The sequence below is a fragment of the Chiloscyllium plagiosum genome, unplaced genomic scaffold, assembly GCF_037043375.1.
Source record: "Chiloscyllium plagiosum isolate Xiang-an unplaced genomic scaffold, Cpla_swu_hap1 HiC_scaffold_1, whole genome shotgun sequence".
NCBI lineage: Eukaryota > Metazoa > Chordata > Chondrichthyes > Orectolobiformes > Hemiscylliidae > Chiloscyllium > Chiloscyllium plagiosum.
The window spans coordinates 123,168,739-123,196,327 of NW_028270139.1; the positions used below are offsets into that span (position 1 = coordinate 123,168,739).

The 27,589-nt window shown below is 43.0% G+C and overlaps 1 protein-coding gene across 6 annotated transcripts in view; it reads right to left on the reverse strand.

Moving 5' to 3' along the window:
• The window catches only part of malt1 (MALT paracaspase 1), a 140,062-nt gene that overhangs the window by 14,235 nt on the left and 98,238 nt on the right, over positions 1-27,589 (reverse strand). For all 6 annotated transcript variants that reach the window (XM_043679132.2, XM_087990363.1, XM_087990355.1 and 3 more), the window contains 6 exons: positions 27,427-27,453; positions 26,667-26,720; positions 19,453-19,656; positions 9,202-9,379; positions 8,350-8,424; positions 5,481-5,608 (listed from right to left, as the gene is read on the reverse strand). In XM_043679132.2, coding sequence (XP_043535067.1) covers positions 5,481-5,608; positions 8,350-8,424; positions 9,202-9,379; positions 19,453-19,656; positions 26,667-26,720; positions 27,427-27,453 — 666 coding nt within the window. The remainder of the gene's footprint in view (positions 1-5,480; positions 5,609-8,349; positions 8,425-9,201; positions 9,380-19,452; positions 19,657-26,666; positions 26,721-27,426; positions 27,454-27,589) is intronic.

Here is a 27,589-nt window from a genome sequence, read left to right on the forward strand (position 1 = left end):
TACCTCCCAGTTGCTTGGGTCAGGGATGTCACCGATTGGCTGCAGAGCCTTCGAAAAGGGGAGGGACTACCGGGGGGGGGGGGGGGGGGGGGGTTGCATTGTGACTGTGCTAATGGAGCACACTATGGAGGCGTTTTGGGTGGAGCTGAGAAAGAAGAAGGGATTGCTGGGGCTGGATTACAGGCCTCCCAACAGTGAGCATGAGGAAGAAGAACAAATAGGTAAACAGATTATGGAAAGATGTAGAGGTAACAGGGTAGTGTTGATGTGAGATTTTAATGTTCCCAACATTGGCTGGGATACAGTTAGTGTCAGAAGTCTGGATGGGGCAGAATTTTTAAGAAGCGTCCAGGGCAATTTTCTGGAGCAGTATGTCAATAGTCTGAGGAGTTAAGGGGCCATATTGGACTTGGTTTTGGGGAATGAGCCAGGCCAGGTAGTAGAAGTTGTGGTGGGGGATTTCTTTGGGAACAGTGACCACAATTCTATAAATTTTAGATTACTCATAGACAAAGATGAGAGTGGTCCTAAGGGAAGAGTACTAAACTGGACCAAAGCCAATTATATCAAAATTAGACAGAAGCTGGGAAAAGTGGATTGGACACAGCAATTTGAAGGCAAGTCCACATTTGATATGAGGGACGCTGTCAAAGATAGTACAGGATCAGCATAAACTGTTAAAAGCAAAGGATAGGAAAGGCAAGATTTGTGAACTGTGGATGACAGGAGAAATCGTACGACTAGCCAAGAGGAAAAGGGAATCGTACATAAGGTCCAGACAGCTAAGGACAGAACAGGCCCTGGAGGAATATCGGAAGAGTAGGCCCAGTCTTAAATGAGGAATCAAGCGGGGTAAAAGGGTCATGAAATAGCTTTAGCGAGCAGAATTAAGGAGAATTCCAAAGTCTTTTATTCTTATATTAGAAGCAAATGGGTAACTAGAGAAAGGATTGGTCCACTAAAGGATAAGGAAGGAAGGTTGTGTGTCGAACCTGAGAAAATGGGTGAGATGCTGAATGATTACTTTGCATCAGTGTTAACTGAGGAGAGGGACATGATGAATGTTGAGATTATAGATAGAAGTTTAATTACTCTGGATCACATTGACATTAGTAGGGAAGATGAGTTGGGTAGGCTAGAGGTTATTAAAGTGGACAAATCCCCAGAACCAGATGGGATCTATTCCAAGTTGCTGAGGGATGTGAGAGAGGAAATAGCTAGGGCCCTGACAGATATCTTTGTAGCATTCTTAAATACAGGTGAGGTGCCGGAGGACTGGAGGGTTGCTCATGTTGTCCCCCTGTACGAGAAGGGTAGTAGGGATTTTCCGGGTAACTACAGACCAGAGAGCCTGACGTCAATGGTGGGAAAGTTGCTGGAGAAGGTACTGAGGGATAAAATCTATTTATATTTGGAAACGAATGTGCTTATCAGTGATAGGCAACATGGTTTTGTGCAGGGGGGATTGTGCCTTACCAACTTAATAGAGTTCTTCGAGGAAGTGACCAGGTTGATAGATGAAGGAAGGGCTGTAGATGTTATATACATGGACTTTACTAAGGCGTTTGATAACATTCCCCATGGTAAACTAATAGAGAAAGTGAAGTCATGTGGTGTGCAGGGTGTTCTAGCTAGGAGAATAAAGAATTGGTTGAGTAACAGGAGATAGGGAGTCGTAGCTGAAGGGGGTTTCTTGAAATGGAGGAAGGTGACCAGTGGTGTTCCACAGGGATCGGTGCTGGGGCCGCTGCTGTTTGTAATATACATAAATGATCTAGAAGAGGGCATTGATTGAAGTTTGCAGATGACATGAGGATTGATGGAGTAGCAGAAAGCACAATGGACTGTCAAAGAATACAGGAGAATATAGATAGACTGAAGAGTTGGGCGGAGAAGTGGTAGATAGAGTTCAATCCAGGCAAATGTGAGGTGATGCATTTTGAGAAGTCTAATTCTAGAGTGAATTAAACAGTAAACGGAAGAGCCTTGGGAAAAGTTGATGGGCAGAGAGATCTGGGAGTTCAGGTCCATTGTACCCTGAAGGTGGCTGCACAGGTGGATAGAGTGGTCAAGAAGGCATATGGTATGCATGCCTTCATCTGCCAGGATATTGAGTATAAGAGCTGGCAGATCATATTAAAATTGTACACAGCATTGGTTCGGCTGCATTTAGAATATTGTGTACATTTCTGGTCGCCACATTACCAAAAGGGTGTGGACGCTTTGGAGAGGTTGCAGAGAAAGTTTATGAGGATGTTGCCTGGTATGGAAGGTGCTAGCTATGAAGAGAGGTTGAGTATGTTAGCTTTGTTTTCATTTGAAAAAAGGAGATTGAAGGAGGACCTGACTGAGGTCTACAAAATCATGAAGGGTATAGACAAGGTAGATAGAGATAAGCTTTTACCCAGGATGAAGTATTCAATAACAAGAGGTCACGCTTTCAAGATGAGAGGTGAAAAGTTTAAGGGGGATACACGCGACAAGTACTTTACACCAGAGGGTGGTAGGTGCCTGGAACACGTTGCCAGCAGACGTAGTAGAGACAGGCACGGTAGATTCATTTAAGATGCATCTGGACAGATGTACGAATGGGTGGGGAGCAGAGGGATACAGGTGCTCAGGAATTGGATGACAGGTTTAGACGGTGGATTTGGATCAGCTCAGCCTTGGTGGGCTGAAGGGCCTGTTCCTGGGCTGTAAGTTTTCTTTGTTCTTCTTTGTTCTTATGATTCTGCCTTCGTCACATTTGAAGAGACAGTGGTACATCTTAAAAGGTCACCATAAATAAATAATTCACAAATTTAAAAGCTACTGAGCATCTCCTCTTGGAGAAAACTGCAATTTTCCATTTGGCGTACTCACAAGAAGTGGGAAGCATGGCAACTGCCTCAAGTAACAGCAGCAGGCCAAGGTCTAATGCAACAGACAGAATTAGACAGCCTCCTCTTCCATCTGGTTTCAGCTGCAGCCACAGGTCGTCCAGTGAAGGGTTTTCTCACTCCTAATGGCTGTTCGGTCATTTTTTTAAGTTAAGGTTTTAAAACTTGGAGAACGGGAACTTCCACCTCTCCTATTGCTGCTGCTTCTCACCAGGTCTGAGAGTTTGCCTGCCATCCCCATTTGGATAATGGGTCTACCTACCAACTATTAATTGACTGACTTGAGGAAAATCACAACTGAGTGACTGTTCCCCTTACGGTCTGAGGTTTTGACTCCCCAGTCTCTCACCACCTACTGTGGTGGGGTCCTTAAGTCCACTAGAAAATTTTTAAGCAACTTGTCACAAAACAAAGCATTTACGGTAAAAAGTCATGATTCTTTATGTGGAAGTTGAAATTTTTGCACTGATATGGATAAGAAAGTACTATGTAAATAGAGTACAGCTTCACAATCAAGTTAATAATGGTTGAATAAACACCTTATAATAAGTGTCTAGATTAAAGTGGTGCTGGAAAAGTACAGGTCAGGCAGCATCCAAGGAGCAGCAAAATCGATGTTTCATCAAGAAGACAGGCCTCTATTCCTGATGAAGGGCTTTTGCCCGAAATGTCGATTTTCCTGCTCCTTGGATGCTACCTGACCTGCTGTGCTTTTCCAGCACCACTCTAATCTAGACTCTGGTTTCCAGCATCTAGAGTCCTTGTTGTTACCTTATAATAAGTGTTGACTCAGGGAGGACTGTTAGCCAAGATAACTCCCTGACCTTCTTTTAACATGTTTGTGCCACCACGGCGACAGGCTGTTCAGGTGTATTAAAGTGTAACTATTGAAAGAAGACATCTTCAACAATGAATTGGATTGCTGAAGTGTCAGCGTAAGTTATGTGCTCAAGTTTATCCTGGAGCTTGAACCCACTACTACTTGACTGAGTGGGCAGTAGAGGTATTAATTGAATGGACTTCTCACTAGTTTGGCTTAATGACTCAAGAATTGCAATTGGTCTCCATATATAACAAATCCAAGCAGATTAAATATGTGTCATAGAATCCCTAGAGGGCAGAATTAGGCCATTTGGCCCATTCAGTCTGCAAAATCCTTCTGAAGAGCATTCCAACCCGTACGCTATTTTGTAACCCTGTTCTACCATGGCTAATCCACCTAACCTGCACACCCCTGGATGCTACGGGGCCATTTAACACAGCCAATCCACCTGCACATAGAACATAGAACATTACAGCGCAGTACAGGCTCTTCGGCCCTCGATGTTGTGCCGACCAGTCATACCAATCTGAAGCCCATCTAAACTACACTATTCCACGTATGTCCATATGCTTGTCCAATGACAACTTAAATGCACTTAAAGTTGGCGAATCTACTATCATTGCAGGAAAAGCATTCCATACCCTTACTACTCTCTGAGTAAAGAAACTATCTTTGACATCTGTCCTATATCTATCACCCCTCAATTTAAAACTATGCCCCCTCGTGCTCGCTGTCACCATACTTGGAAAAAGACTCTCCCTGTCCACCCTATCTAACCCTCTTATTATCTTATATGTCTCTATTAAGTCACCTCTCAACCTTATTCTCTCTAACGAAAATAGCTTCAAGTCCCTCAGCCTTTCCTTGTAAGACCTTCCCTCCATACCAGGCAACATCCTAGTAAATCTCCTCTGCACCCTTTCCAAAGCTTCCACATCCTTCTTATAATGTGGTGACCAGAACTGTACACAATACTCCAAGGGCGGCCGCATCAGAGTTTTGTACAGCTGTAGCATAACCTCATGGTTCCAGAACTCGATTCCTCTATTAATAAAAGCTAAAACACTATGCCTTCTTAACAACCCTGCAAACCTGGGTGGCAACTTTCAAGGATCTGTCTACTTGGACACTGAGATCTCTCTGCTCATCTACACTACCTAGAATCTTATCATTTGCCCAGCACTTTGCATTCCGGTTACTCTGACCAAAGTGAATCACCTCACACTTGTCTGCTTTAAACTCCATTTGCCACCTCTCAGCCCAGCTCTGCAGCTTATCTATGTCTCTCTGTAACCTGCAACATCCTTCGTCAGTATCCACAATTCCACCGACCTTAGTGTCGTCTGCAAATTTACTAACCCACCCTACTACGCCCTCATCCAGGTCATTTATAAAAATGATGAACAGCAATGGACCCAACACCGACCCTTGTGGTACACCACTGGCAACTGGACTCCAGGATGAACATTTCCCATCAACCACCACCCTCTGTCTTCTTTCAGCAAGCCAATTACTGATCCAAACTGCTATATCTCCCACAATCCCATTCTTCCGCATTTTGTACAATAGCCGACTGCACATCTTTGGACTGTGGAAGGAACCCTGAGCACCCAGAGGAAACCGATGCAGACACGGGAAGAATGTGCAAACTCCACACAGGCAGTCGCCCAAGGCTGGAATTGAATTTAAGTCCTGAGCACAGTGAGGCCGCAGTGCTTACCACTGAACCACTTACCACTGTAGTTGAGAAAAAAATCTTAATATAATAAAGCATTTACCTTCAGCAACTCTGTCAAGCAATACTGTGATTTTTTCATCCTCTAACAGGCGTTCCTTTAGAAATTTCATAAATATGCCATTTGCTAATCCAAAATGCTGAATTTCAAATGCTTCTGCACCTTGACATCTTCAAATGTAGAAAATAAACAATTTATATATCTTTTTCTTTTATTACTTTTAGCAGACAGTTTATAGGCCTCCAACAGTAGTTACATGGTTAGATACAGCACTAAATAAAAATTACTTTGTTTGATTTGTTCATGGAATTTAGATGCTACTGGCCAGGCCAGAATTTATTGTCATCCCTAAATGCCGAGACAACAGTTCAAAGTCAACCAGATTACTGTATGTCTGAAATCACATGAAGACCAGACTAGATAAAGACAGCAGTTACCTTCCCTAATGGGCATTAGCAAACTAAGAACAGCTTTTTAGGACAATCAGTGGGGGTTACGTGATTGTTGTATCAGATTCTTATTGATTTCAAATTTCACCATCTGACTGGCACGATTTGAACTCATGTCCTCAGAACGTTAGTTTAAGGTTCTGGATTGCTAGTCCACTGAAGCCTATAATCAGAGTAATGCCAAAATAACAAGACTTTAGTCTTCCTATCCACTGCGCTGATCATATTGGTAAGGGGGACTAGAATGGCCCAAACTTAAATTCATAAGTTAATTGGCAAAAATGCAACACAAGGAAATATGTTTACACATAGAGTAGTTAGGATTTAGAATGCACTCCTTCCCGGAGATTTTAGGAGATACAGATTCACTTTGGTGTTTAAAAAAAGTCAGATAGACAAAATTAAAAATGGAATAAACAAGTCTGAGGAAGTGTGGAACTGGCCAACTATCTCTTGGATAGAACTGGTGGGGACTCAATGGGCTGAATGGCCCCATTCTGTGCTGCACTATTCTATTCCATAGGACATGAAGCACATCACGAAGGTGCCTTACAGAAGCCGTTGAGGCTCAGAAGAAAGGACAGGATAAGGGACTAGGAACAGGAGATGCACCAGGACCCATGATTTCTCTCGCTCACCTTGCGGACTCTAGATTAATGAAAGGCCATCTCTTTGAAATAGAAGATTCTGAAAACACTTGATGCAAAGTTACAGAAGTCTTTGTCTACTAAATGGGAAATCTAGAAAATATTGGGGAGGGCCAGAGTTTCCGAATGCACTTATGTAAGACTTGTACAAGGAGAAATCTCTTCACTCAGTGGTTGTGAAGCTTTGGAATTGTTTAGATGGTTGTTCATTGCTGCATTGGAGAATATTTTTAAGACTGGATTAAATATATTTTTGATCTCTCAGGGAATCACGGGAAAATGGGAATGGTTGGAACACTGAACTGAGACAGGAAATCAGCTGTGATTGTATAAGATGGCAGAGCAAGCTTGGATGACTGTATGGTTTTCTTCCGCTTTTTGTTGTATTCTAGTCTTAAATTAAATTATTTGCTTATACAAAGATAGAAACATGGAAGATTAATGGTGCAGGAGGAGGCCATTTGGCCCACTGGATCTGTGCAGACCAAAGAATAAGCAATGGTCCCTTTCCAGTTTATAACGAGTGTGCACTTTCCACAATGTTAGATGCTTACTAGGTCATCCAGCTACATAAACAGAATTGCTGTGCATTATAATGTCTATGTGGTTTTGTATTCAACTACTTTCACACTCTGTACATACCAATTATTTCTGCACTGTTACAAATAGAAAGTTTTAAAGGATTGTTATGGGCTGGTTCTACCCTTAGTTTAGATAAAATGGTAGATTGGATGGAGTCATATGAGCTGCTTTGAACTCTGCCCAACAACAAGCCTGGGTGGCTTAGTTGTTAATGTGTGAAGGTGCCCAATTTGTCTTACTGGAAAAAGGTATAAATTGTGTACTGACAGTGGATAGATTGTTAGTCTCCAAAACCCTAAGAATGTGTTCAGACATCAGGTTTGGTAAGTGAATATAATTTGAACTGAGTATTTAATTTCAAGATTGAACGGGATTTTCTACCTTGATTCAAGCCCACTAGATTCATATTTGCCATGAAGATGGGAATTGAGGATGAGAATTCATAGCAAACTATGGAAAAGACTGACTTAGTATATTCGCTTAAAATATTATTAAACGTCGCAAACAGTGAAAATCTACAAGACTATAATGAAGTGGGAGAGAGATAGTAGGAAGATGGAGGCAGAAAAATTCTATGGTTCACGACACAAGAAATTGAGTGAAAGCTCATGCACAGATTAAAGAGACTGAATTCATGAGAATTTGAACAAACTGGAAGAGTTACCTAACTTTGGCTGGAGGAATAGGTCGCCTGGTTATCCAACGTACTGAAAGTCACTTCAAATCAAGTCAGTTCAATAATTAGAAGTTACAGTTGGAAAGGGAGAAGAAAGGAAGGTACCATTAGAAACTAAAAATCACTATGGACTGGATTTAAGAACATTACACTCCGCTTAATGGGGAGTGTAATGCATGAACATGGAGGGAGATATCTGGGTGTTTTGACTTTTAAATGGGGGATCTCTTCTGTTGGTCAGTATTTAGTCAAAACTGTTTTTGATTTGTTACAGGTTACAAGAATTTGAATTACTTTTTAAAGTCATGTATCTCCACAGGGAACATAACAACATTTAATAAATTCAATAACTCAGTATTTGCAAAACGCAGAGGTGACAGAAAGGATGTTACCAGACTGGTTCGAATTGGACAAGAAAAACCAAACAGTGAAACTTGTCTGGAGCTTGGATGCTTTTGACTTCTATTTGACTAAATTTCATAATTTCAAGTGAAAAGTTAGCATGACTTCATAAAATTTATTAATGCAATCTTTCATCAGGATAGACAACTACTTACGTTGCGTATCCAAACACAATATTGGCTGTAACTTTTAAGGCCTCCATATTTGGAATGGTGTCATCATGCATATTCCTGCAAACATAGAATCAGGTAGTTCACTAATCACAGTACATTACACCCACATTAGCCTCTCACCATGCACAGTACCTACATTCTGTCCCTGTGTAGAGACTAACCATAGGATATTGTCACAAGACCAGGTAAGACCAGTTAATTCAGCACAGACCAAGAAGCGAGAAACTTTTTTGATTTTTATGAAACCAGAAAGATGCATTTACTTACTAAATACCCTCACTCCCCTTTTTTCTAATACTACAGAACTTCCTGAGTTGTGAGGGTAGGTGGATGATCACCACATGTCAGTTGCTGAAATGTCACTCTGACACCAGCATTTGTGGCTTTAATTTTCTATTGTGTCCTCTGCTCACCATAGCAGCTCTCTACAGAAGCATAGATAAGATTAAGATCTCAACACATGGATTGCTATAAATACAAATTTATCACCTCATGGCCTGATGAATTTGACTGGCAGAAACGGGAAATGAGTGAAGACATTAGTGAAATAAGAAAATAGTTGTTAGAAATAAATCTTTCTCTAGTTTTAAGTGAATAGATAAGCACTTTTAATAAATCTTGGATAAGTTGTTCACTATTAGAGCAGGCCCCTCAAATCCATGTCAGTCCAAACGATATGAACAACTTATTGTCACAGCTGGTTGGCTCTCACTGACTGACTGACTGACTTTGGGTTGGCTCCAAAGATAGAGAACAACAGATGGAAGCTCATGATGAAAGGAATATATTTAGTCCTATTAAATGAAACATGGTACAAGTTTCTCTGGTACATACCTTTTCCTGCACATGTCCAGCAGGAAGACATTCAGTCCAGTCTCCTTCTCTTGCATTAGCTTTAGGATGCTCTGCACGCACAAGCAGTTTGCTGATCTATATGGATTTGGAGCATTAATCGGGACCATAAAACTGTTTCCATAGTTTTCGTATCCATGTCCAGCATAGTACAATAAACCTGCAATAATTAATGCAAGCATACATTAAGTCAAACAGCAGTTACTATTACCAGGCACCTATTGGCCAACATGCAGCAGGGTAGAAAACTTGACATGTGTATTGAGAACGTCCCAGCTCTTCTGTCTGCACTTCTCAAATTGTCAGATTTGAGAAAGTCCTGTCATAGGAATGTGCCAGCAGGGTGGCAGTTGTCCATCCCCAATTGCCCTGACACTGTGGCTTGCTTAACCCAATTCAGGCGTAGTTAAGTGTCAATCACATTGTTGTGGGTCTGGAGTCATGCGTTGGCTTGACTGGGTAAGGACATGGATTATCTTCCAAAAGAAATGAATGAACCAAAAGGAATTTTTACAACAATTCTAGGCAGTTGAGGATGGGTAATAAATGCTAGCCAAGTCAACTGGTGCATATCACGTGATCAAGAAAAAGAAAGAAAACAACAGTGGTTTTATAGTTATGAAGATTAGCTTTATATTACAAATTTATGAATTAATTTTATATTCCAGCAATTGCCTTGGTGGGATATGAACCCATGACTGGTCTAGTGACTTTACCACTGTATAGTCATCAGTCCCTTACCAGCTGCTTGAATGCACACCCATCTGAAAGGGTGTCACAACAGTGTTCCGAGCAGAAATTAGATGAGATCCCTCAAGATCAAAGATTACGAGGACAGACATGGGAGTGCCACTAAGGCCACATTCTTTCGTGATGTGTGAGTGTCACTGGCATTGCCAGCATTTGTTGTCAATCCACAATTACCACTGACTTGAGAACTTTGCTAGGCCACGTTAATGAGCTGCTAGAAGTCAGTCAATTATATCCCTCTGGGTCTGAAGTCACGTGTAGACCAGATCAGGTAAGGATGAAAGATTGTCTTCCTTTTCTAAAGTTCGTTGTTGACATTGTAGAATGTAGCTGGCCAGCACTGATTGCTCATCTATGGTTGCTCTTAAGAAGATGGTGATGAACTGTTTTCTTGAACTACAGCAATCCATTTGGTGTGGGTATACCAATCGTGCTGTTAAGGAGGGAGAACTAAATATATGACGTATATTTCCAAGTTTGGATAGAGTGTGCCTTGGAGAGTATCTTCCAGGTGATGATGTTCCTATGTATTTGCTGCCTTTGTCTTTCTAAATAGTAATATTTGTGGGTTTGAAAGCTGCTCTCTCAGAAGCCTTGGGGGAATGTTTGCTAAAGAACATGGGTGAATTAGATGGGATTTTACAATTGACAGTTGAATTCATTTTCGATTGTCAGAAAAACCCATCTGGTTCACTAATGCACTTTAGGGAAGGAAACTGCCATTCTTACCTGGTCTGGCCTATATTTGAGTCTAGATCCACAGCAGTGTGGTTGACTCTTAATTGCCCTCTGGGCAATTAAGGATGAGCAATAAATGCTGACCTAGCCAGAGATGTCCACATCCCATGAATGAATTTTTAAAAATGTTGTTTTTTGGTTATCATTACAGAGACTAGTTTTATTTCTTATGTTCTTATCCCACTCCCATCCCATTATCAAGGGCAATTATGTTTGAGTATCCTTCAGCTGCAACTAACAGCACTCTTGTCCTGCCATGAGGAAACACAGGAAGGTCTGAGGTTTGGCTCCTGACCCACGTTGTCAGCTAATCAAAGCCAGAGTAGGGCTGAGGTGTCACAATCGGCTGTGTCATCAATGATATCCAGGCTTTGCTTATGGGATGTTTTCAGTGATTCCTACCATAAAACCTAGCTGAGAACAGAATAAGGCACAAAAGTATGATCATAAGCAAAAAATACTGTCTTGCAGAGGTTCAAATCATGAAATACCAGAGGCCAAAAGGCAATTATAGATCACAAAATAACAAAAGAAAACAAAGCTGGTGGCTCACCATCCATATCAAAATACCAGTAGCTGCTCTGAGAGGTTGTTAAAACATTCAAATCATTAATATAGTGTTACATTTTTATTATTTTACCTATAAACTGCAGCTGTTCCGCAAAACAAACAAATCATGATTTTTCCGAAAGATTGTACAGATAGTTCTTTCTGATTTGTTTAATATATAAAAATGGACAGGGTACAGATGCTTTAATTTGTACTTGCATAACCACAATGGAAAAGCTTTGGAAATGGCCCAAATAAGACATGAAGAAAGATTACATCAGAAGCAGGAGTAAAACAGATCAACTTCACATTCCCCACATTACTGTGTGTGAGGCACTCTTGATGTAGAATGTCAGCCTCCCCCAGTTTAAGACAACAATCCCAAAAAAATATCTCATTGTGCCAAATCCTTTGAGATGCTTCTTCACTTGACTGGCTGTCAAAAATGGAAACCTGTCACAACACACCTAGGAGTTGCGAAAGCAAACGACTGAGAAACCCCCACAACAGTGTTTCTATTCATTTAAAATGGGGCTCTTTGCAGTTTATACTTTTAGGGACATACTCCAGTTATAGAATCTGGAATGACTTAGTCTCAGCTTGCAAGAGCCATCAGTCAGAACCCCGCCAAGAGTTAACCCTGGTTACTGCAAGGATTGGTGTTTGATCAACTAAAACCATTTCACATTGAATGACTGGCACACATTCCACTGTTTGCTTGTTACCTAATCGGTGTTGGGTCACCCAGGGTGATGGAGACAACATGGTGGGTAAAGAATACAATAGGTTAAATTTAAACAAGGGCATGCAGATTGGGTAACTACCTTCAGCCAATCTGCAAATATGATCTTGAGCTTGTGGTGGCCTGTCATTTTCATTCTCCAACATTGCTCTCATACCAACACCTCTGACCTTAGCCTGCTGCAGTGTTCCAGTGAAGCTCAATACAAGTTTGCGGATAGTACCTCATATTCTGATTGAGCATTTTACAGTCTTCTGGATACAACATTGAGTTCAAATATGTTAGAAGTACAGACGTACTTCAGTAAGGCATTTGATAATATTCCACATGGTAGGCTATTGCACAAAATATGGATTGAAGATGATTTAGCGAATTGGATCAGATATTGGCTAGCTGAAAGAAGACAGAGGGTAGTGGTTGATGGGAAATGTTTATCCTGGAGTTCAGTTACCAGTGGTGTGCCATAAGGATCTGTTTTGAAGCCACTGCTGTTTGTCATTTTTACAAATGATCTGGATGTGGGGGTATATAGATGGGTTAGTAAATTTGCGGATGACACTAAGGTAGGCAGAGTTGTGAATACTGCCAAAGGATGTTGTGGGTTACAGAGGGACATAGGTAAGATGCAGAGCCAAGTGGAGAAGTGGCAAATGGAGTTTAATGCAGAAAAGCATGAGGTACTTTACTTCAGAAGAAATAATAAGAATGCACAGTACTGGGCGAATGGTAAAATTCTTGGCAGTGCAGATGAACAGAGAGATCTCTGCGTCCAGGTGCGTAAATCCCTGCAAGTTGCCACCCAGCTTGATAAGATTGTTAAGAAGGCATATGGTGTGTTGGTGTTTATTGATAGGGGGATTGAGTTTCGGAGCCACGAGTTCATGTTTCAGCTGTACAAGATCACATCTGGAGTATTGCGTACAGTCACCACCTTATAGGAAGGATGTGGAAATTTTGGAAATGGTTCAGAGGAGATTTACTAGGATGTTGCCTGGTATAGAAGCAGGAAAGGCTGATGGAACTGAGGCTGTTTTCGTTGGAGAGAAGAAGGTTGAGAGGTGAAATAATTGAGACATATAAGATAAGGAGAGGGTTAGATTGGGTGGACAGTGAGAGCCAATTCCTTTGGATGGTGAGGGCTAACATGAAGGGACATAGCTTTAAATTGAGGGGTGATAGATTTAGGACAGATATCAGGGGTAGTTTCTTTACTCAGTAGTAGGGGGTGGAACTGCCTGCCTGCAACAGTAGTAGAATCGCCAACAGGAGAAAGTGAGGTCTGCAGATGCTGGAGATCAAAGTTGAAACTTTATTGCTGGAACAGCACAGCAGGTCAGGCAGCATCCAGGGAACAGGAGATTCGACGTTTCGGGCACAGGCCCTTCTTCAGGAATGAGCAGAGAGTGTTCAGCAGGAGAAGATAAAAGGTAGGGAGGAGGGACTTGGAGGAGGGGCGTTGGAAATGTGATAGGTGGAAAGAGGTCAAGGTGAGGGTGATAGGTCGGAGTAGGATGGAGGCGGAGAGGTCAAGAAGAAGACTGCAGGTCAGGAAGGCGGTGCCGGGCTGGAGGGATTCGGCTGAGACAAGGTGGGGGGAGGGGGGATGAAGAAACTGGTGAAGTCCAAGTTCATCCCCTGTGGTTGGAGGGTTCCCAGTCGGAAGATAAGACGCTCCTCCTCCGACCGTCGCGTTGTTGTGGTTTGGCGGTGGATGAGTCCAATGACCTGCATATCCTCGGTGGAGTGGGAGGGGGAGTTGAAATGCTGTGCTACAGGGTGGTTGGGTTGGTTCGTCCGGGTGGCCCAGAGGTGCTCTCTGAATCGCTCCGCAAGTAGGCGGCCTGTCTCCCCAATATAGAGGCCACACCGGCTGCAGCGGATGCAGTAGATGATGTGGGTGGAGGTGCAGGTGAATCTGTGGCGGATATGGAAGTTTCCTTTGGGGCCTTGGAGAGAAGCGAGGGGGGAGGTGTGGGCGCAAGTGTTGCACCTCCTGCGGTTGCAAGGGAAGGTGCCAGGAGTGGAGGTTTCCACTCCTGGCACCTTCCCTTGCAACCGCAGGAGGTGCAACACTTGCGCCCACACCTCCCCCCTCACGTCTCTCCAAGGCCCCAAAGGAAACTTCCATATCCGCCACAGATTCACCTGCACCTCCACCCACATCATCTACTGCATCCGCTGCAGCCGGTGTGGCCTCCTCTATATTGGGGAGACAGGCCGCCTACTTGCGGAGCGATTCAGAGAGCACCTCTGGGCCACCCGGACGAACCAACCCAACCACCCTGTAGCACAGCATTTCAACTCCCCCTCCCACTCTACCGAGGATATGCAGGTCATTGGACTCATCCACCGCCAAACCACAACAACGCGACGGTCGGAGGAGGAGCGTCTTATCTTCCAACTGGGAACCCTCCAACCACAGGGGATGAACTTGGACTTCACCAGTTTCTTCATCCCCCCTCCCCCCACCTTGTCTCAGCCGAATCCCTCCAGCCCGGCACCGCCTTCCTGACCTGCAGTCTTCTTCTTGACCTCTCCGCCTCCATCCTACTCCGACCTATCACCCTCACCTTGACCTCTTTCCACCTATCACATTTCCAACGCCCCTCCTCCAAGTCCCTCCTCCCTACCTTTTATCTTCTCCTGCTGAACACTCTCTGCTCATTCCTGAAGAAGGGCCTGTGCCCGAAACGTCGAATCTCCTGTTCCCTGGATGCTGCCTGACCTGCTGTGCTGTTCCACCAATAAAGTTTCAACTAGAATCGCCAACATTAAGGGCATTTAGAAGGGTGTCAGACATACATATGGATAATAATGGAATGGTGTAGGTTAGATGGGCATCAGATTAATTTCACAGGTTGGTACAACATTGAGAGCCGAAGGGCCTGTCCTGTGCTGTAACATTCAATGTTCTATGTTCTAAATGCCATTGACCAAAAACATTAAATCTTTGGCAGATGTGGAAGATCTTCCAAACATTTCCACCAGTTCCTATTTTTATTTTAGATTTCCAATGTTCTCACTGAAACAACTCCATATACCCAGTATCCTGTCACCAAGTCACCATTTATTTAAGTATGGAGAGTGCTTGACACTGGTCTAGCTTCCTCAGAGTCAGCTCTCAGAGCAAACAGGATGTCTGACACTCCTGTTCTTATCTGTCAGCCAGGGCTCCCTGATTGGTCCAGAATAACAGGCCCAATCAGATAACTCATATTTGAAAAGGTCCACCTGGCCAATCTCATTACAATCAATATTTGCCTTGGCTCAGTGTTAACATCTTGCTGTGAGGTGAAGTCCCCATCCCAGAGACTGTGAGCATGTTATCCATCCTGACACTTCACTGCAATTATTGGAGAAGGACGCTCTGTTACATGAGCAGTCTCCCCCATCTGCCATTCAGTATGGTGTGAAAGATCCGAAGGCACTGTTTGACTAAAAGCAAGGGAGTTCATTGAGTATGCAGGTCAATAGGTTGTTCACAATAGATATCACTAAATCAAGCGATTTAGGTATTTATTCTGTTTACGTTTTAGGGATCTTTGTGTGTCAAACCTTTAACCTGTATTTAATTGGCTTTCATTAAAAACGTCATGAGATCTGTGAATTGCCAGAAGAGCTCCATACCTTACCTCTACCAACACTATAACAAACTTTGCTTAGATAGCACCTTTAATGTAAAGTCCTAAGGTGCTTCTCAGGAACTTTACAAAGCAATGTCATCAAGCCACACAAAGAGATATTTGGTCAATTGACGAAAGCCATGGCCAAAGCTGGAGGTTCTTTTTAAAGAACATATTAAAGGAGGATAGTGAGGTAGAGATGTGGAGAAATGGAGAGAGACAATGTCACAGAAAAATACATTGGCTGGTAGGGGGCTGCATTAGTTAATGAAACAAATTGAGACTCCAGTTGCTTCACACGTCAATTGAACCTTGGGAATACGTAACATGTAAGTCTGTTACTTGATATGCAAGTGAATCATGTTCACTGCTGACAAGTGACTTGAAGCTGTTGCAGAAATCAAAGTGCCCTGTATGTAAGCCTAATTTTCACCTTCTTGACAGTCAATCAATATGCAGGAACAAAATGCTTTTATAGTTTGCTTGCAGAGTCATTCATTGCTATTTATAACCTAATGGTTTAGCCTCGCACCTGCTCAGGTTGGAATGTGGCAATGTGAAAAGTTTAAAAACGCCTTCAACAGAAATACCAAGGTCAAGATTAGAGGCACCACAGCATTAGAAGTGTGCCTATAATTATCTTGATTTAAAGGACAAAAACTAATTGATGTGATTTATTAGCTTGTTGAAATTGAGTTTTACACTTTGGACCTTTTGTCAATAAAATCTTGGGATGCCTGTGAATCAATATCAAGAAGTTTTCACACATGCCTTTCAAACAATAATGTTCAGCAATCCTTCAGTTCATGATAAATTGCTTCAGGTGGCTAGAAGTTGGAGGTAATAGTATGTGCTCTAAGTTTCTTTTGATTTATCAGTGCTATAACATATAGAAATTCCCATTTTAAGTAAGTTGTTGAGGAACCATTAAGTTAACTGGGTCATCATTACATTAAATAACCAAGATTGAAAAATCTAGGTTGCTAACATTTTGGAAATGTAAATAAGATCTTACACTAAACTTCAGGATATTAACATAGGTTCCCCACCTGTAAATATACCTGCTGATATTCATTCAACCAAGTGTTCTGATTAGGTATTTCAACATAAATTATTAAAATAACACACAAGCTACTTTTATGAAGATCGAAATGTCATTCACCAAGAGGTCCTGACTGATGTGAAACAAGTTCCTCTAGTTTAGCCTGTGTAATATCTACCACAACAACTTGGGGTCTTACTGAGACAGAGATCTGGAAGTTTATTAATAATCAGCCATGTACACGAACATGACATCCCAGACTTGAATATTGTCTAGGTTACTGGACTATCAATGTTGTTGTTATGTTATGACTAGTTGACTGACTGACTGTTGCTGACCAACAAATTGAGTATCTGTAAAGAGAATTAAATGGAGACTTATTATACAGGACTATTACATACTATGTTGCAAGCTAACCACCTTATAAGGCACAGTTTCTTTCTGAAATCTGTGCAATAATACAACAATGGACATTGGGGGTGGCATAGTGGCTTTGGGGGTGGCACGGTGGCTCAGTGGTTAGTACTGCTGCCTCACAGCGCCAGGAACCTGGGTACAATTCCAGTCTTAGGCGGCTGTCTGTGGAAGTTTATACAGTCTTCCTGTGTCTACGTGGATTTCCTCTAAGAAAGACAAGAACTAAGACTGCTTCAATACTTGATCTGAGTTACATTATCCAGCTTATAAAATCAAGGTTAGGCAATTTGGGAAAGCGAATCTAGTACAGAAAACTATTGGATCCTTTATATCATTGCAAGGGTTAAATACAGGACGATTTTGCTACTTAAGGTATGTTAAATACAGTACTTTCCATGCTGCTGTCTGCCGGTTTAAAAGTATAACAAAGAAGCAACCTGTCAAATATAGACAGGTTTTTACTTGCAAAAAAGAAAACATTTTAGCAACAGCCACAAGATGCGAAGGTGGATATTTGCAGCCTCAGACTTTGATGTTCATGCGTTCAGCTATCTTGCTTGCAATCACAATTTATAGTGTGTTTGTGCATAGGCCCACTTCAAAGAGATCACGCTGAGACCAGAATAACTTCTGCTGCAGAATATATACCAATCTTTGGCTTGTCCTAAGTTCAACTCTTCCTCAAGATAGACATAATGTATTATCTTTCATTGTACTTTCAACTTCCCACTATTTACAATAATTATAAAGGTCATTTTGAACCATGCTTATACAGATCTTTGAAAATGAATTTAATTGGGCAAAACATTTGAAGCAATTTTATGTTAAAAATCAGACAACTAACTTTATTCTTTTCAATATACTCTATAGAATAGAGTGAGCTTCAACTATTAAAGTTTTTCCTTCAATCTTCATTCCTATTTTCTTCCTCCAATCCATTCTGCAGAATGGTATCACTAAATAGCATACCAGTGATATTTGGTCTAGTGCACATTTTGGATGAGTGTCCTTAGTAAGGCTTCATCCTATGTACTCTGTAATTTTCTCAGTCCACAAACCTCCGAGGTCTGTCTGTGGCAGAAGCTTCCAGGATCAGAAGTCAGTGCACCAGCATGCCAATCAGCAAGCATGAAGCCTCTGAGCAGCTGGGCAACCGTACAGCTTATAGGGAACACTGGGCCCAGTATGAACAGGGATGTGGGCACTGGTGGGCAAAGCGGCAAAGAATGTGTTAAGATTGATGGAATCTCATTAGCATTTTGTAGTTTAGTTTCCTGACCACCGTCCAGCTGAGCAAACAACCTGGCTGGTGGGCAGAAGGATGATACAACTGGCAGCAATTTCCAGCTAAGGTCCTTTGGAAAGGACACCCCAAAAATAAGTGGTTGGGAAGCTCATTATTCAGAAAGTCCTGGTGAGGGGATGGGGTGGGGGAGAGAAGTCATGGTTGCTCCCCTTGGAGGAAAGAAGATCGAGGGCAGATCTTGTTGAGGTGCACGAAGTCTTGACATCTTTTGACAAGGTGGACGTAGAAAAACTACCCTATTAGCTAATGGTACGAGGACCAGGGCAAACATAGACAGAAGATTTTGGAAAGAAATACAGGGGGGATGGGGGAAAGAATTCCTTTAAGCATTAAACATGGTGGGAACAGATGATTAATGACTTCAAAAGGAAATTGACTGGATGGAAATAGACTTATGAAGAAGGAGATTTGGCAGTAGAATGTGGGGAGAAAGTGAGGTCTGCAGATGCTGGAGATCAGAGCTGAAAATGTGTTGCTGGAAAAGCGCAGCAGGTCAGGCAGCATCCAGGGAACAGGAGAATCAACGTTTCGGGCATAAGCCCTTCTTCAGGATTCCTGAAGAAGGGCTTATGCCCGAAACGTCGATTCTCCTGTTCCTTGGATGCTGCCTGACCTGCCACGCTTTTCCAGCAACACATTTTCAGTAGAATGTGGGACCAACTGGATATCATTTCAGAGAATATGTCTTGATTTGGGTAGGTCAAAAAACCATTTTCTCTCCATAATAATGGCATGTTTCTGAGAGGCGGAATCAGAACTGGGAAACCTGCCATCGTGAGGGCTGGATGGAGGCTGGAGGCTCAAGCTGATTCGTGGAGTATGGGAAACCCGAGAATGGGCGATGGGATCATATTGTGTGCATTTCTAATACATTAATTATTCAAACTAAGACCAAATAGAGTCATTTTATTTTTTTAAAAATGAATAACTCTTTGAACCTGATCACTGTAAAGCCCAGAACATAAAATAATTGATCACGATGCAATATAAACATGTTCTTTCTGTCTAGAAGATGCTATACATTAACTGTCAGAGCACACTGCAATGCATGAAAAAACAGACGTACCATATACTCCCTTGTCCAGCAAGAGTAAGAATTCATAGACTGCATTACGCATCTCTGATTCAGTGAGGTCTAACAGAGATACCACTTTAAAATCCAGCTGTCTCAACAAATTGGTCAGTTCATATACATCCATCATTGGTGCCTTTAATTTGGGGTGGTTGAGATAGGACATGTTGCCAATCAGAAGAGCCACCTTGTCTGTTGCTACAAAGATTTTTAAAAAAGAATAATAATTACTTTACTCAAACACAAAAAAAATCCTAAATTAAGCATTATAGAATGATACAGCAGAGGCCTGTCATTTGGAGATCTTCCTTGAGCTGATGTTTTTTTTAAGAGTATCCCCCGAATCTCTTCTCTTCATGTGTGTGCCCAATTATCTTTTCGAAAATTCTGAATCTCACCCCCCATCTTTTCAGACTGTGCGATCCAGATCATAACAACTCGCTGTCGAAAATGTTTCTCCTGAACTACCCAATTGATCTTTTGGTGAATTATCCTAAATTGATGTACAAAAGTACTTTTTAAAATTAGCTGGGTGAAATGCACAGCCGTGAAATTTACAATAGATAGAATTTAATGAAAAGAGTGTATTTCGTTCAACATCAGGAATGTGAGCCACTTCCATTCACATACAGGAATTGAGCTGATACATAGACCACATCAATGTGATATACAGTGGATAAAATTATAGGGCTAGCATGGATTATAAAAGACCCCCATCTCGCAACATCCAGTATCCACAGGAAGGAACCAAAAGAGAAAATGCTGGAAAATCTCAGCAGGTCTGGCAGCATCTGTAAGGAGAGAAAAGAGCTGACGTTTTGAGTCAGCTCCTTTCTCTCTTTCCAGATGCTGCCAGACCTGCTAAGATTTTCCAGCATTTTCTCTTTTGGCTTCAGATTCCAGCATCCGCAGTAATTTGCTTTTATCCGCAATAAGGAAGACTGGAAGCCAGATATTATTCCTTCAAGCCAATTAAAGTATTGCACTACAGCTTGCATGCTTCTTTATCAATCACTTTCCGGAAACATCCTCACTCCCTCACCACTTAATGGGCATTTATGGTATGCAAATGCATGAAATGTAGGCTCCAACCATCAGACAGCCTGACAACTGCTCTGCCGCTGACACACAACTGGGCCACATTTCAGGTAGGAGAACGTGAGGACTGCAGATGCTGGAGATCAGAGTCGGGAGTACTGTGCTGGTAAAGCACAGCAGGTCAGGCAGCATCTGAGAAGCAGGAACCGAAACATCGATTCTTCTGCTCCTCTGATGCTGCCTGATCTGCTGTGCTTTTCCAGCATCACACTCTCAACTCTGGACCACATTTCAGGACCACAACCTGACCTCAGGACAGCAAAATTTCACCTCCCCAAAACTGTCAATTTCCCACATGCCCAGCTGTTTACTGCTCCCACATGTCTGGTTAAGTTCCACCCAGTATCTCTTCTCTGACGTTTCATTTATTCTGATCTTATTAGAACCATGAAATATTGGAGCAGTAGTAGGCCATTCAGCCCAGTGAGTCTGCTCAATTCATAACAGGACCTGATGTGCGGTGGGTAAAAACTTTAAGGGATGGAACCAGGCTCTAAAGTTTTATTGAACTCAATGTGGAGTAAGACTGTTGTGACATGTGTTGCTTTTAGCACAGTAACCCATTCCCATGTACTCCGAGGCGCATTGTCACATTACATGGGGTGCATTCGGCAATGCTAACCCATTTTCTCACTCTTAGCTCTTATTATCACTTATTCCGTTTTTCTTCTGTCCTGGCCTGCGATCCATTGCCTCCTGTTCATAACTCTCTCTCTCTCTCTCTCTCTTTCTCAGGGCTCCGTCTCCACCTTCTGCTCACCTCTCTTCTTCTCCCTATCATTCCCATCCCTCACTTCAACATCAGTATAAATACCACTTTTTCCTAGCTACTCACGGTTCTGATGAAGAGTCACCTGATTCGAAATATTAACTCTGCTCTCTTCCCACAGATGCTATTAGACCTGCTGAGTTTCTCTCACAAGTTTGGTTTTTGTCACAAGAAGAAACAATCTCTCTGAATCTACTCTGTCAGGCCTTCTAAGAAGCTTACATGTTTTACTCAAGTCACCTCTCGTTCTCCTAAATTCCAATAAGTATAAACACAATCTATACAATATTTCTTCATCAGAAAATCCTTCCAAACCCAGGATCAATCAATTCCATTATATTTTTCCTACATAAGGGGACCACAGTTCACAGTATTGCAGTACTGAGTGTACTTTTTCAATCACGACTACCGCCCACCTTCCGAGGAGCCCTTCACCTGCTTCAAAATACACTCCATCCACCTGGATACCTCGATCTCTTCATTTCCAACTGCCGCCGAGACATCAACTGCCTCAACCTGTCTACCCCTCTCCCCCACTCCAACCTCTCACCCTCACAACGCGCTGCCCTCCACTCCCTCTGCTCCAATCCCAACCTCACCATGAAACCAGCAGATAAAGGGGGTGCAGTGGCAGTTTGGCATACCAACTTCTACACCGCTGAAGCCAGACGCCAACTCGAAGACACCTCCTCCTACCGCCCCCTCAACCATGACCTCAACCCTCATCACCAAACCATCATCTCCCAGACCATACACAACCTCATCACCTCAGGGGATCTCCCACCCACAGCTTCCAACCTCATAGTTCGGGGATCCCACACCGCCCGATTCTACCTCCTTCCCAAGATCCACAAGCCTGACCACCCCGGCCAACCTATGTTCGAGACACCACCCACGTTCTCCACCTCCTCCAAGACTTCTGTTTCCCCGGCCTCCAACGCCTTATCTTCACCATGGACATCCAATCCCTCTACACCTATAGGCCGGTGAGTCTCACTTCTGTTGTGGGCAAAGTCTTAGAGAGAATTGTAAGGGATAGGATTTATGAACATCTGGATAGGAATAATGTGATCAAGGATAGTCAGCATGGTTTTGTGAAGGGTAGGTCGTGCCTCACAAACCTTATTGAATTCTTTGAGAAGGTGACTAAGGAGGTGAACGAGGGGAAAGCGGTAGATGTGGTGTATATGGATTTTAGTAAGGCGCTTGATAAGGTTCCCCATGGTAGACTATTGCAAAAAATACGGAGGTATGGCATTGAGGGTGAGTTGGAGGTTTGGATTAGGAGTTGGCTGGCCGGAAGAAGACAGAGGGTAGTAGTTGATGGCAAAGGTTCATCTTGGAGTGCCGTCACTAGCGGTGTTCCGCAAGGATCTGTTTTGGGACCATTGCTGTTTGTCATTTTTATAAATGACCTGGAGGAGGGGTTAGAAGGTTGGGTGAGCAAGTTTGCAGATGATACGAAAGTCGGAGGAGTTGTAGACAGTGAGGAAGGACGTGGCAGGTTACAGCGGGATATAGATAAGCTGCAGAACTGGGCAGAAAGGTGGCAAATGGAGTTCAATGTAGCTAAGTGTGAGGTGATTCACTTTGGTAAGAGTAACAAAAAGATGGGGTACTGGGCTAATGGTCGGATACTTGGTAGTGTGGATGAGCAGAGGGATCTTGGTGTCCATGTACACAGATCTTTGAAAGTTGCCACCCAGGTAAATAGTGCGGTGAAGAAGGCATATGGCGTACTGGCTTTTATTGGTAGAGGAATTGAGTTCCGGAGTACTGAGGTCATGTTGCAGTTGTATAAGACTCTGGTGCGGCCGCATCTGGAATATTGTGTGCAGTTTTGGTCGCCATACTATAGGAAGGATGTGGAGGCACTGGAACGGGTGCAGAGGTGGTTTACCAGGATGTTGCCTGGTATGGTAGAAAGATCCTATGAGGAAAGGCTAAGGCACTTGGGGTTGTTTTCATTGGAGAAAAGAAGGTTTAGGGGTGACTTGATAGAGGTGTACAAGATGATTAGGGGTTTAGATAGGGTCGACAGTGAGAATCTTTTTCCACGTATAGAGTCAGCTATTACAAGGGGGCATAGCTTTAGATTAAGGGGGGGGTAGGTATAGGACAGATGTTAGGGGTAGGTTCTTTACTCAGCGAGTCGTGAGTTTGTGGAATGCCCTGCCAGTAGCAGTGGTGGACTCTCCCTCATTATGGGCATTTAAGCGGGCATTGGGTAGGCATATGGAGGATAGTGGGCTAGTGTAGGTTAGGTGGGCTTGGATCGGCGCAACATCGAGGGCCGAAGGCCCTGTACTGCGCTGTATTCTTCTATGTTCTATGTTCTACCTCCATCCGCCATGACCACGGCCTCCAAGCCATCCATTTCTTCCTTGCCCGATGTCCCCACCAGTACCCTTCCACCGATACTCTCATTCGTTTGGCTGAACTGGTCCTCACCCTTAACAATTTCTCCTTCAAATCCTCCCACTTCCTCCAGATGAAAGAGGTAGCCACGGGAACCCGTATGGGCCCCAGCTATGCCTGCCTGTTTGTTGGCCACGTAGAACAGTCCATCTTCCGTAATTACATCGGCACCAGTCCCCATCTCTTCCTCCGCTACATTGATGACTGCATTGGTGCCACCTCATGCTCCCAAAAGGAGGTTGAGCAGTTCATCAACTTCACCAACATATTCCAATCTGACCTTAAATTCACCTGGACCATCTCTGACACCTCCCTTCCCTTCCCTTCATGGGCCTTTTCATCTCCATCAACGACAACTGACTTAACAGTGACATTTTTTACAAACCCACCGACTCCCACAGCTACCTGAATTATACCTCTTCCCATCCTACCTCCTGCAAAAATGGCATCCCGCATTCACAATTCCTCCGCCTCCGCTGTATAGGCTCCCAGGAGGACCAGTTCCACCACAGGACATACCAGATGGCCTCCTTCTTTAACTTCCTTTCCCACGTGGTTGAAGATGCCCTCCAATGCATCTCATCCACATCCCATACCACGGTCCTCAAACCCCACCCCTCCAACCCAACAAGGACAGAAACCCCTGGTCCTCACCTTCCACCCTACCAACCTCCACATAAACTGCATCATCCGCTGACATTTCTACCACCTCCAAACGGACCCCACCACCAGGGATATATTTCCCTCCCCACCCCTATCCGCTTTCCGCAAAGACTGTTCCGTCTGTGACTACCTGGTCATGTCCACACCCCCCCTACACCCCACCCTCCCCTCCTGACATCTTCCCTTGCCACCGCAGGAATTGCAAAACCTGTGCCCATACCTCCTCCCTCACCTCCATCCAAGGCCCCAAAGGAGCCTTCCACATCCATCAAAGTTTCACCTGCACATCCACCAATGTCATTTGTTGTATCTGTTGCTCCCGATGCGGTCTCCTCTACACTGGGGAGACTGGACACCTCCTAGCAGAGCGCTTTAGGGAACATCTCCGGGACACCCGCACCAATCAACCCCACCGTCCCGTGGCCCAACATTTCAACTTCCCCTCCCACTCTGCCAAGGACATGGAGGTCCTGGGCCTCCTCCACCGCCGTTCCCTCACCACCCGACACCTCGAGGAAGAACGCCTCATCTTCCATCTCAGAACACTTCAACCCCAGGGCATCAGTGTGGATTTCACCAGTTTCCTCATTTCCCCTTCCCCCACTTTACCCCATTTCCAAACTGCCAGCTCAGCACTGTCCTAATGACCTGACCTACCTGCCAATCTTCCTTCCCACCTATCCGCTCCACCTTCCTCTCCAACCATCACCTTTATCCCCACCTCCATCCACCTATTGTACTCTTAGCTACCTTCTCCCCAGCCCCAACCCCCTCCCATTTATCTCTCCACCCTGGAGGCTCCCTGCCTCATTCCTGATGAAGGGCATTTGCCCGAAACATCGATTTTCCTGCTCCTCGGATGCTGCCCAACCTGCTGTGCTTTTCCAGCACCACTCTAACCTTGACTCTGATCTCCAGCATCTGCAGTCCTCACTTTCTCCTGTGAGTGTACCCTGTACAGTTTCAGTCAGACTTCACATTTTTATTCTCCATTCCCTTTGAATTAAAGGCCAACTTTCCATTTGATTTCTCTATTACCCATTGAACTTGGATGTTAGATTTTTTGTTATTCTTACACGAGAACCCACAAATCTTTGTGTGCACTGTAGCTTCCTCTAGTCTTTCCCTATTTATGCAGCAGTTACAGATTTGTTTGGAAGTGTAATCTATTTTTTTTTAATCTCAAGACCTAATTGGGCTGTGCCATGGAAGAAAGGCACTTGATCCATATATCTGTGCTGACTCTCTGGAGGTTACAATTTACTTAGTGTCTCGCCTTGGCCTTTTCCTTGTAGCTATGTAAGTCTTTCTTTTACAGATAATAATCCAGTTCCCTTTTGAATGCCTTAATTGAACCTGCTTCCACAATGGCCTCAGGAAGCATATCCCAACTCTTAATCATTGCCTACTTGAAAACGATTCTCCACAGCTTTCCACTGCTTCTTTCGCGATTTGTCTTAAATGTGGTTTTTTCATTTTTTGATCCTTCCACCAATGGGAACACCTTGACGACTTTGAATACTTCTATCAAATCTCCTCTCAATCTTCTCTACCCCAAGAAAAATGACCCTAAAAATAATCAACTACTCTAATGCAAACTTCCCCCACAAGCATTCACCCAATTCCCCCTGCAGAATTGTACTATAAAATCTCTTTCTAGCCTCTGGGAAATTTGAAAATATACATTGTAGAAGTCAACTCCTTGTCTGGGGGATTAGTATAACACACTGTGTTGGTGGGTGAGCAAACATTTTCCTCTTGTTCCATTTACAAGGTCTGCTTTGGAGTGTGTTATTAGAAGTTTCAGGCAACTCTTTGACTGTACCAAAACGAATGGCCTTGGTTTAACCAGAATGTATCTGCAGTTCTCTGTGGTTAAATGGTTCGCAGGTAGTTCAAAATAACAGAACTGGCATGAGCTCTGTTTTTTTTCCCCAGCTAAGGTAGGTTTACAACTTGTTTCCTCACAGCCCCAGAGAGTGGAAGGCAATGGCAATGGCAATGGCACTGATGAGGAAAACCCCCAAGAAAATAGATGAGCATGGAACATCAGCAGACAACAAGTCAAATACCTGCCTTGGCAGACCATAAAGAATGAATAAATGCTATTCATTAAGCACTTGATTAATAAAGTTGGTTGTATTGTTTAACTAACTTTACCAAAAATGCACTTTAGGAAAAATTAAGCACTATACTAAATGATTGACCACATTTATAGTACATCCACACGGAGAGAACAAGAGAATGTAACTTCACTCACCATAATGTCTTTGGTTAAATCCTAAATCTAGTGGTCCAACTTCAACTGGATTACCTGAGAGTAGTAAGAGAAAGTTAATATTTCTGAACATTTAATAGAAGTTCAAGATCTTCTTTTCTATAATGACTGATTATCAATGTTCAACAATCATACTCAGGCCTCAGTATAATCTACACGTTGACTGAACGGCTACCAGCTCATTCTTTAGATTCTAGCTACTTTAGAAAATACTAGCATGGATTTTTTTTATAAACAAGACTAGTTAGAAATTGAAGAGGCAGAAGTGAGTACTGCAGATGCTGGAGATTAAAGTCAAGATCAGAGTGGTGCTGGAAAAGCACAGCAGGTCAGGCAGCATCTGAGGAGCAGGAAAAGAAATCGGCGTTTCAGGCAAAAGCCCTTCATCAGCAGTGATGAATAAGTTGAAGAGGAAAAGTTCTTTTTAATTGAATTCAAAGGCCACCATTTGCCATGGCAAGGTTTGAACCCAAGTCTCCAAAACATTACCAGGATCTTTGGATTAGCAGTCTAGCAATAATATCACTAGGCTATCATCTCCTTGGCTGCACTATTCACACAAGCATTATTTCAGATTTTAATGAGGGTAAAACTAAGAGAACTCATTCTCTCAATTGTTTGTCAAGGATAAAAGTACCATCATTGAGGTAATCTGTGGATCTAATCCACACAACATCTGCCAATGTGCATATTAAAGTTTATTTCTGTAAGGACATAAACACACCATGAAAAAGGCACTTGCCTGTTTCTCTAGGATATTTGGTCTCATCTGAAAGAGATTCAACAAAGAACATATTCAATAAAAGCAAAAAATATAATCCTTGAAATAAGAGTAGAAAATAGACTATTTGGACCTGCCAGGCTGTTCCAACATTCAATAAGATCATGGCTGATCTGTCTGTGTT